This window comes from Corylus avellana, chromosome ca5 (genome assembly GCF_901000735.1).
Source record: "Corylus avellana chromosome ca5, CavTom2PMs-1.0".
Taxonomy (NCBI): Eukaryota; Viridiplantae; Streptophyta; class Magnoliopsida; order Fagales; family Betulaceae; genus Corylus; species Corylus avellana.
Genome location: NC_081545.1, coordinates 10,161,137 through 10,173,033, shown reverse-complemented (window position 1 = coordinate 10,173,033; position 11,897 = coordinate 10,161,137). Strand labels below are relative to the sequence as shown.

Below are 11,897 nucleotides of genomic sequence, written 5' to 3'. Positions count from 1 at the left end.
GCAATTGTTGATGATGCAACCAACTCAACAACAAGTTATTTGCTTTAATGATTCCCAAATGTAAAACATGACTTGCTGGTATTAAAACAATGAAGACATAGACTATAAAAAAGGAAAAGTATGTTAGCAAATGAATCAACTTACTCCTTTGCAATCAGAGGGACGTGAAGCTAATTCTTTCTTGGTGCAGTTGGGGAATTTATTGTGTGCAGTTGGGGAATTTATTAGGTTTAAATGGTTAGAGCAGGAGTCCCAAGCTACTTTAATTTTGTGTGCAATTGCTCCCATATTAAATTACTTGTCCGAGTGGGAGTGCAAGAAAAATATTGAAGGCCAGAAAGACGAAAAGCATTATGGAGTTTAGGGAAGGATTGGAGCCAGTGAGTCCAACTGCACAATACTTCAACAGCTCTGCATTATCTGTATTTATTCTCACCGTTTTGGAAATTGAAGTTCCAATTATCAACGACATCCACGCGCACGCCATATCTTTGCTCAAGGATTTATTCCTCCCTATCAATCCACGCTTCTCCTCCGTCATGGTGCCCTCTCTCTCTCTCTCTCTCTCTCTCTTATGTTTTCCTTTATATGTTATACATTTTTCTCTGGTTTATGCATGTAGTCTCAAATCCACCAGCACCACTTCTATGTTGCGTCCATATATGGCCGCGGGATTCTGATTTAGAAGCGGCCGGTGGTGGTGGTCATGGTCGGCTCCATGCATATGCATGGTTAGGCCAATTAAGGCAATGACATATGAAAAGGGTGTTTGTATTAAAGAAATGGTAAAAGGTCTCAAGCAAAATGAAATGAGAAGAGTCCATTTGATATTCTAGGAAAAAAAAAGAAAAAAAGAAAAGAAAAAAAAATGTCGCAGCATGCATGTATAAAATCCTAAAAAAATTTATATCTCTTTTGCTTATTAATTTGTGTTTATAATTCTTTATTTGTTTGATATTTTATATATTATACGTGCTAGCTATCAGACAAAATTAATTTCAGTTGGCCGTTGTTTCGATTTGATTTTAGTACACAAGTACTACTAGTTAAATTCTACTTACAATCATTTGTTTTACAAGAAAGAGAAGTTCTATCACTAGCTACCAACCTTTTTAGGGTCCATTTTTTTAATGTCGTTTAACCTAAGCGAAACTTAATATTAAGTTTTACGTTTACGTCCTTTATTAAGATATAAACGACTTGAGAGTTTACGTCTTTTTTCAATATATAAACGACTTGAAAGTTTACGTTGTTTCAATTAAAAGCTGTTAATTTTTTTTTTTTTTTTTTAATTTTTATTATTTTTTTTTGACATGTCCACACAAAAAGAATGGAGAGGGAGATTTGAACTAGTGACATCTGCTTTATGAGCATAGTTCACAACCAATTGAGCTACCTCTTGGGATGTTAAATTTTTTTATTTATGTCGATTAACTGACGCAAAGTTATTTATGTCATTTATTTATTAACCTTCTTATCGCATCGGTAATTAGGAAAACAAAATAAAGTGCCTTCGAACTTCTCCCAAATTTTTGACAAGTGACCTGAATTTGAATTAGGATTCTCTTCAATTAGTTATATTTTAGGGGTATTTTTGTCATCTAAAAAATCTTAAAAATTGTAAAAGACAAAAATACTCATAAATATAATTAGGATACTCTCTTGTTCAAGTGAATTCGAGTTCCTTTAAAATTAGGGAAAATGCTAGGTGTTTTTCTAGTATTCTCCTGATGTCGTCTCAACTGTGATGTAGCTTTTAAAATCACCAATAGATTAAAAGTCAATAATGATAATCTCAAATTTAACGATAATTTTAAAAGTCACATTACAATTAAAAAGATACATGAAGAACACTAGAAGAACACCTAACATTTTCCTAAAATTAGCCTTCAAATTTTCCCGAGCCTTGCAGATTTACAATTTCCCCACATTTCGCACCAAGTAAAAATCTCTCCCCTTAGCATTTATTGCTCTCAGCTCCCCATAACCTTCAAACTTCCCCAAAGCGCCAAACTAATTATATTTGTCAATTTCATGGCCTTCTCCCGTCCTCCTGTTTTTAAAACCAATCATTAAATCTGTAGAATTTATTCAAGATTCATACTTTCATAAATTTTCATTTATGTGGGTTCTACAGATTTAATAACGTAATAGTTTTAAAATAAGAAATATAGGAGAAAGACAAGAAAAAAGCGTTTAGACTTTCTCAATGAATGCTAGCAAGAAGTTTTTGCAATATCAATGATGGTTTTTTGAGTTCGGGAGTGTGGTTGGTGAGGTGGATCTAAAAGTTTTTGCAAGATATTTGCATGGAGGGGGTTGTTTCAGATATAGTGTTTGCGAAGAGATGCTACTGCATGTTTTTGTATCTTTTTTGTCTTATTTTATCTTATTTCTTTTGTATTTTTACTCTAATTATTATATAATCTTATCTTTTTTAAAAAAAAAAAAAAAATGAGAATTGAGAATTGTGTTTTTTTTTTTGTTGTTGAAAAATTACTTTGATATATATATATATAGCATATTCTTAATATATATATATATATTAAGAATATGCCATAGCAGGGAACACACCAACATGCAATGAGTCCATCCACAACACTAAGGTTGTTTAGCATTATGGGTTGTACTTACGGCCAACAACGCATGTCTTATATTTCTTAGAAGAAGAAAAAGGTAAGTGTCAAGTTGAAGTTTCAAGTACGTTTTTCTTTTTCTATTTTATAGTTTCAAGTAAGTTTCAAACGCAGTCCAATTGACTCCTTTATGAAGGTATATAATGATAAGGGAAGTGTTAAGGAGCCAAACAAATGATCCCAAATTTTTTTTCAAATTGACATGGCAGACCGTGAGTAGTAGATAAGGAGGAGAGAATGTCATTTTCTTAATTTAAAAATCCTAGTCGAGTCAGTTAGAAAATTTTTTTGAGTTCATTTGTTTGACTCCCTAACATTTTCTCTAATGATAATAATAATATATATATATATTTTTTTTCCATTAAATTAGCTCAAATAAATTCCAGATTTTATCATGCGCCATAATTTTTAAAACTCGTATTAAGCTTTAAAAAAATTCTGTTTTAAGCTTTAATGCCTTTAGTTTTGATAATTAAACTCCTCGGGTGTTACAAAACAAAAGAAGGCTCTCTCTCTCTCTCTCATATATATATATATATATATATATATATATATATATAGAATATGGCATATGTAAGACTAGCTAGGCCTCTAGGCCCAACATATTTCTTTAAAACCTCTTTTTTTTTTTTTTTCTCCTTTTTTTTTTACTTAAATTGAAGAAAAGATGTGTCATCTTGAAAGAGTGGCAGATATTAACGGCTGGCGGAGAACCTCCTCATTGAAATCTCCAAAAGAAAATTGGGGGGTCTAAGTTGAGGAGAGGAGTGACGGCGCAATTATCCTTGGCCAATTGTAGTGGCCACTCGATCAAGCAACTTCTTTCAATCTAGTTTATAAAAGTGATATGAGTATTTTTTTTTTAATAATATGAGTTTTTAATAAAATTTATTTCAACTTCGTCTGTATTATTAAAAAAACATGTGCATCTCACGTGTTCATGGAGACATGTCACTTTTATAAATTAAGTTGAAAGAAATTCTTCTAACCTAGTTTGAAAAAAAAACTTTATTCTTGTTTAAATTAAAATTTTTATGCGATATTACAAAAAGAAAGATAATTTGGAATGATAAAGACAAACTTTACTATAGACATGACATTTTTTTTTTCTTAGGCTATTATAGAAAGAGTAATACTGAAACTACATACTCTTATAAGAATTTTCAGTTTTTTGAGAAATGATATAACATTGTCTTTTTCTTTTTCTCTCCATGTGGTTTATATGATACAAATTTTTCTTTGTCTTCTCATGTGTTCCCGGTTTTTAGGGAAAATAGCAAATGTTATCTTTAATTTTGTCTGTGTATATTACTGATTTTCAAATGTACAATTTGTAGGGTAGAGCAAAAAGAAAAATTATTTATTTACCCATCACACTTGTGGAATAGGTTATGGACCAAAAAGGTGATAGACAATGGAAAAGAGTAGATGTGAAGCTTGAAGACCATATTAATGTCCCCATTTTCCCTGCCGGATTGTCACCCACATCATACGATGCATATCTTGACGACTACTTGTCAAAGGTAGCAATGGATCACTTTCCCCAAAGCAAACCACTATGGGAAGTTCACGTATTCAAGTATCCAACAAGCAATGCAGCTGGTAATATCATATTCAAGCTTCATCATTCGCTTGGAGATGGCTACTCTCTCATGGGTGCACTTCTTTCTTGTCTACGAAGTGCTGATAATCCTTCTGCTCCCTTAACATTGCCGTCACGCCCACACACAGAACTAGAAAGTGATAATAAAAGTGCTCTTGCAAAAGCGTTTCAAATCTTTCCCTTGATCTCTAACTCTCTATCGGATTTTGGATGGAGCATTTTGAAGAGCACTTTGGTTAAGGACGATCGGACACCAATTAGGTCGGGGGATGAAGGAGTAGTGTTTCGGCCAATCACAATATCAACCATGACATTCTCTCTTGATCGTATCAAACACATAAAGGCCAAGCTTGGATTGGTAAGATCAACATGTCTAAGCACAAACTAGCTAATGATCATTTGATTTTCATGAAATTCATATTCACTACTAGCACAAAGCAAGTTTATCTTCAATTATGAACCTTTTTTTTTTAGGTATCAATTATGAACTTTTTAATAACTCCCAACTGTCATGTTTATTAGCCATTTGGGTTTAAAGTATTTAACTCTTTATGTTTTAAAATGCTCTTTTGCCCCCTAGGGTTTCTAAACTTTATTTTTTCCCTAGCCTCTTAGGGTTTCATTTTTATCACCGGAGGTACCAGTGATTTTTATAAAGACTAAGATGGTACTTTCGTTAAAATTTCGTCCAAAACTTAAAGGAACGCAACATTAGCACCAATCAGATGTCACCACGTGTCATATAATTAATTTTTTTAAAAAAATATTAAAAAAAATCAAAAAATTATATATATATATTTGAAAAAAAAAAAAAAAAAAAAGGGAAAAGAAAAAGAAAAAGAATTTTGGGGTGGCTCTTGGCCATTCCAGCCACCCCCTTTGGCCAAAGGGATGGCCAGGTCATCCCCATTTGGCCAGTTTGGGGGTGGTTGGCCAAGGGGATGGCCAGGTCACCCCCATCTGGCCGGTTTGGGGGTGGCTGGCCAAGGGAGTGGCCGGTACGGACATCCCCAATTTTTTTTTTTTTTTTTTTAAATATAATTTTTCCTAAAAAAAAAAATTAATTTTATACACATGACGACATCTGATTGGTGCTAACGTGTCGTTCCGTTAAATTTTGAACGGAATTTTAACGGATGTACTATATTCTTCTTTATGAAAACTACATATACCTCTCCTGTGATAAAAATGAAACTCCTAAGGAGAAAAAAATAAAATCTTGAAACCCTAAGGGGTAAAAGAGTATTTAACCCTAATTTAAATGAGATTTTATGCTTTTGATCACATGATTTATTTGATCATAATAAGATAGTTCAAGCCATTTGCTTCATTTATTAGGTTTTATTCTTATACCCTTCTTTGAATTCTGCCTCATTCAGTGTAGAAATAATTCTAAAACCTTGGACTCTTTCCCAACGAAAGCCATTTTTTTTCCCTAGCCTATGCCTTTGAAATGTTAGAAGCAAAGAAGGGTAAAAGAGTCAAGATTGCCAGGAATGAGGATATCTTAAATCTCCATTTTTGTTCTCTCTTTCTCCCTTGTTCAAACCAAGATTCCTCATCCTCATCATGTAATCTTAGAGAAGAGGCCTTGCCCATCAACCTCCCCCTCCTCATAAGTGACCAATTTTACTTTCATATCGTTTAAAACTACTAATTAATTAAAATATATTAATGGCCACCTCTATAAGCAAATCAAGAAAATGATCAATATATATGTAATTAGCCATTGAAGGACGGGAGATCCACTTTTAATTGACAATCATTTTCTCCTACTTAAGACCCATAAGTTGTCCCTTTTGTTCGAATGTCACAGCTTCAGCCTCATTATCATATCATTAGAATCTTCATGGTTAAATCCTTATGATTCTCAAATTTTGAGGACCATCGATCACAACAATGCCTATTTATATTAAGACTAACTTGACCAATTTATATTATGCCTTGTTGACACAAATTTCTGGATAGCTGGACCGGTGTAAAAGGGAGAGTACTGCATGCGTAGAGGATGAGGAGATTGTGCATACTTCGGAATGTGTGCCCCTTTTAAGAGGAAGCTACTTGGGAATGGTCCTTTTAAGAGGAAGGCATTGAGATTTCTTCTTCCTATCCGACCGTCCTATTATTAAAATATTGATGAAATAATTAAATTTACCTCTTCCTGTTAACTTAAGCTTTTGAGATAATTGTTAATTTAACATAATATCAAAGCAAGGTTTTGAATTCAATTATATGGATAACATTATCTTCTTTCTTACTTTTTATTTTTATTTTTATTTTTATTATTATTATTACTCTTCTTAGGTTAATTATAGTTAGTTTCTTATAGCTCATCAGTACTGAACTGTATTTTCCCACGCGTGCAGACGTCAAATGATGTAATAACTGGAATTATCTTCTTGGGCACCCGTTTATGCATGCAAGAGATTAGCCATGAATCAAGTAAAGCACATTCCACAGCCTTAGTGTTGCTCAACACAAGGATGATTAGGGCATACAAGTCAGTGAAGGAGATGGTTGAACCTGACTCAGAGGCTCCATGGGGGAACCGATTTGCCTTCTTACATGTTCCAATTCCAAAGTTTAAGGATCCTAAATCCTTGGACCCACTTGAGTTTGTGTGGGAAGCACACAAGATAATCAAGAGGAAGAGAAGCTCATTAGATGTTTATCTCACTAGCAGGCTTTTGGAGATTATGAAGAAACTTAGAGGACCTGAGGTAAATATTCTTTTTAATACTAGTTATACTTATATATATATGGAAACATATATATTTTTGTTATTTTTGAAAGATTACCATATCAAAAATTTCTCTTAATATGGGCATGCAAATAATACAGGCGGTTGCTAGATACATTTGTGGGACACTAAGGAACTCCAGTATGACGGTTTCAAATATGATTGGGCCAATTGAAAAGGCGACTGTGTCTAAATATCCCGTTAAAGGCTTATATTTTACGACAGTTGGTATGCATCAGGTATTAATATTGTATTACTACCCTTTCTGATATTGAACTTTTGATAGACATAAAAATTAACAATTAATTTGTGGCCATCTTATTTCTTAATATTTAGACAAGGATGAATAAGTACTTGTGGCATATTTTTATGTAGACGTCACATATTTGCATTATAAAACAAATAGCATGTGATTTTGTTGGTTCTTCTCTAGATAAGTGCCCCTATAAATTAATAAGGACTGCTTTGATGTTAATTTGTTGTCCATTCAACTCTTTTTCGTACATAATTCAAATTTACAACTATAAAACAGAAAACAAAATATCAACTATAAAAGAACAACAATGTTCTATTTATATTCTCCTTGTCCAAGATGGATATTATTTTCTTAAAAAGTAAAGAAGAAACGAACCATTATTTCTCTCACATGATTTTTAGAAAATAATATCCACATAGAAAGAGATGAACATTAGGAGAACAAAAGGAAAACACCTAGTATTCCCCTAAATTAATACTTTTACTTCTTAACTTCGATTTGTGAAGGGCTAACATCATTGATGTTACACTTACTCAGATATTGTATTATTGATTACAATGATAAGTTTGGAACAAATAAACCATGGTTTCTGTTCAAATTTCTCATTATAGTTTATGGGCTATCGTAATAATAATAATAATTATTATTACTATTGTGGGTTTGCAGAATCTTACTATAACAATAGTAAGTTATATGGGAAATTTGAGGGTCACTGCCGGAATAGAAAAGGGATTCCTTGATCCCCAAAAGTTCAGGTCATGCATGGAAAATGCCTTTCAAATGATGCTCAAAGCCGTAGATGAACTTCCCCGACGGAAAACTTTCATTTGAAGGTTTTTATATGCATCAAGTATAATGAATTGTTATTTGGTAAGCATAATGATTATTTCCAATCCTGTTATGATTGTGAATGGACTAGTTATAACTAGTTGAAAGAATGTTTTTATATTATTATTATTATTATTTTTCTTTTAACTTTTGGTTGAGTAAGAGCCTGTTTAGGATTGTCGTGGAAAATAGAGCTTTTGGATATAGAGCTTTTGCCTGTGAACTCTTGGCAAAAGTGCTATTACTGAAAAACTGTTTACATGTTTACAGGTAACTGCATGTCTTAAGTGCTTTCTTTATGTTTTCGATGTTTTGTGACGTTCCACATTGCCTAGGCATAGAAAATATATGTATTTATATGAAATATACTCTCTCTAAATGGTATGAGGCCTTTTGGAGGTAAACCCAACAATAAAATCATGTGGGCTTGGCCCAAAGTGGATAATATCATACTACTTGAAGCCGAGGTGTTACATGTTTGGTAATAAAACTGAAAAAGCGATTTTAGTGTCAAAAATGACAATAAAGGACATGTAATGATTTTTTTTTAGTATAGGCCCAAAAAATAAAAAATAAAAAATCATTACATGTCTCACCAAATATATGTCATTTTACGTGAAATCATTATATGTTTTTCAATAAAGACCTAAGGTTGGCAATGATTTTTTTGTTTTTTGTTTTTTGTTTTTTTCATTTTATACCAACCTTTTTATATAAAAATGTTTAATGTTTGTTTTCACAAGTAAAAGTTATTTTGTAACGGTTTATGTAACAAAACATCAACATTTTCTTTCTTTTTTACTTATATGTAATAAAAAGTGATGTCAATCATTTTCTTTATTTCTTTTTTTAAATTATTTAAAATATTTAACATTTCAAAGTATTTAACACACTTTTTAACACCATAACACTTCAAAGTATTTAACACATAAAAGATAACAACATTCAAGGAGATCCTTACAATATTTTAAATAGTTTATAACAAAACAACATTAAAAAAATAAAAAATAAAAATAAAAACATTAGCGGGTCATAAGTAGATTAGCAATATGATCACATTCAATGTTCATAGAATTTTCATTGGACGTCTCTGATTGTTGTATGCTTAACTCATCTTCTACTTCGTGATCGCCTATACTGTCAGTAGGTAGTAAATCATCATCATCATCATATGGTTAGAACTCAGCATCATTTATTGCATGCTTCCTAATGAAGTTATGAAGAGCCATAGATGTCACCACAATTTTCACTTGTTTATCATAAGGAAAATTCGGCATGCAATGTAATAACTTTCACTTATTTTTCCGAACTCCAAATGTTCTTTCAATAGTGCATCTAAGTGATGAATGTGCATGATTAAAAATTTCATGCATACCCTCGGTTGGCTTCCGCGACAAAAGTCTGGTAGATGATACCGCTCTTCTTTGTATGGCCCCATGTATCCCTTCATGTGAGGATATCCTGCGTCTACCAAGTAATATTTTACAGCAAAAAATATACGAATAACGGTCATAAAAAATATTGAAAAGTATTTTTTCATGTATAATTAATAATTGTTATTTTTATTAAATATGAAAAACTCTAAACAGATAAATATCACAGTTTATGCGGAATTAACAAATATTTATCAAAGCAAACAATCACCAAAATATAAACAATCATATACAAGGATTTTGGTGACGAAGAGAAACATTTTAGAAACCGATCTAAAAGTAAAATCTCTTCGGGGCAATCACATCTAGGAAATCACTATTAAAAGATTATCCAAAAATTACAAACACTAGGAACACTTACAACCCTTTGTAAGACCTTGGCTCTGTAAGATCGACAAGCCGACAACTCGTTTCCTTTCTCATAATCTTCTTCAACGTGATTCTCCTTTACCGGACCCTTCCGATAGACTTCTCAATAAAGCTCAATGAAACTAACAATAATTCTCTAAAAGGAATAATCAGGCTCACACAGATTTTCCCTCTAAGTATAGCCTCTCACGAAACCTATGGTAGAATTTCGTACATCTCTCTCTATAAAGATGTATATATACTCTCGACAAAACCTTAGACCTAACACACTTAAAATCACATTTTTTGGCCTAAAACTTACGGGGTGTCCGGATAGGTTAATGAGATGTCCGGACAGGGCCTTGCGGAGTAGAAACAGAGTTTCTGGAACTACTGTCCGGACATGGGGACGGCCTGTCCGAACAGGGCATGCAATGGGTGAAATTGCATTCTGTAAATGCTGTCCAGCCTTGATCAATAGCTCCGATCGATCGGCGTTTATGGTCCGATTGAGCTGAAATTTTGCAGAGACATTCATGACACATGAATCTACATTATGAACGGTAAAGATTAGATTCTGAGCATTCTATATCAGTGTTTGAGCTCGTAAACAATAGCCTCTGCATTTTAGAACTGAATTAAGCCAACACAAGAACTAACAAAATACAAACCTCTAGGTGGGTGTGGAAATTGTAATTCTTCCTTTCGAATAGCTTCCAAAAAAATACGTGTATCATGTGCAGTACCTTCCCATCTAGCCCGAACAAAAGTGAAATACATACGAAAATCACAAATAACCATAACATTTTGAGTAGGAGTCCATTTTCGACCAATATATGGTATTTGTTTTAATGGAGAAATTTTAACTGGCACATGGGTTCCATCAATGGCTCCAATACAATCTTTGAAGTATGCCCAATACCGCTCATCATCACAAATTTTGCTTGGAACATTCCTAAATTCCCTATCAATAGGATTAATAATGCCAATCGTCATTCTCGAAACAACCATTAAAATACTAGTAAAATGTCTACTAATTGTTTCTCCTAAATGTTGAAACCTTTTTTGCATTATTCTATTCCCAAGCCCATGGCCTAAAGTTTTCAAAAACATAGCCACCAACTCTTCAACAATTAATTTCCTAGTACCTCTTAAATGATATCTTTCTTTCAACCCTTTACACAAGTAAATGAATACACATATTTCCATTCTAAAATTTTGTTTGCATCTATCAGGATTACCTTGTAAAATCTTCATAACCCACTTATAACCTGTTTGAGAAGAGATCCTACAAGGTTCATTTGCAATATATGGCATATAATAGTTCTCAACAAATTTTACTGCTGCAGTTGCTAGAATAAAAACATCATTTTCATTTTCATTTTCATTTTCCTGTTCACCATAATCACTATCGCTTGTACCATCTTGAGTCCTAGAATCACTATTGTCCATGTCTGTAAGGAAAAAAAAAATAAAGAAATAAACACAAAATAAATATATAAGCACCCATAAAAATAAGAAAAAGAGATAAAAAAATAAAATAAAATAACATTCAAATAAATCCATTTAGCTTTTCAAATAGTTCATAACAAAACAACATTAAAAAATAACAACATTATTCCATGCTACGACGATTAATTTCTCTATTTCCCATACGCTTGATAAAGTCAATCTGCAACCATGACTCTTTAATAGTCACAAACATCTTTCTATGTGATCTCTTAAGTAAAACCTCTGTTTCAAACTTAAGAATGTCAATGTTATTTTCTCTTTCAGCAATCCCCCGAACAATATCCATAACCTCTTCAATATTATATCCAGGTTTATCGTAACTCTCACTGTATTCTTACTTTCTATTACATCACAAATACGACTCAAATGTTGACTAACGATTTGAACTCCTTTCTTTCTTTTCTTACATTGAACCGCAAGACCAAACTTCTTATTTCTTTTATCATGCATATCTAAATCAACAGGAATATTATCAATGCCATGTGTATTGATATTTGGTTCATCATCCAAAACATTTAAACCTTCTACCACATTGTCATCT

At 32.5% G+C, this 11,897-nt stretch overlaps 1 protein-coding gene across 1 annotated transcript; it reads left to right on the top strand.

Annotated features, from left to right (window-relative positions):
* The first annotated feature begins 353 nt into the window (after positions 1-353).
* Positions 354-8,102, top strand: LOC132183070 (wax ester synthase/diacylglycerol acyltransferase 4-like). The gene is made up of 5 exons (XM_059596465.1): positions 354-542; positions 4,025-4,597; positions 6,606-6,959; positions 7,081-7,218; positions 7,902-8,102. The coding sequence occupies exons 1-5, from the start codon at positions 354-356 to the stop codon at positions 8,064-8,066; spliced, it is 1,419 nt and encodes a 472-aa protein (XP_059452448.1). The 3' UTR covers positions 8,067-8,102.
* Positions 8,103-11,897: the final 3,795 nt, after the last annotated feature.

What these genes read in the sequence shown, in the direction of transcription:
- LOC132183070 (XM_059596465.1), top strand. Translation starts at nt 354, where the DNA reads ATGGAGTTTAGGGAAGGATTGGAGCCAGTGAGTCCAACTGCACAATAC. An exon ending in TAAAGGCCAAGCTTGGATTG is followed by an intron (nt 4,598 to 6,605) that starts GTAAGATCAACA and finishes CCACGCGTGCAG; the next exon opens with ACGTCAAATGATGTAATAAC. An exon ending in AGAAACTTAGAGGACCTGAG is followed by an intron (nt 6,960 to 7,080) that starts GTAAATATTCTT and finishes CAAATAATACAG; the next exon opens with GCGGTTGCTAGATACATTTG.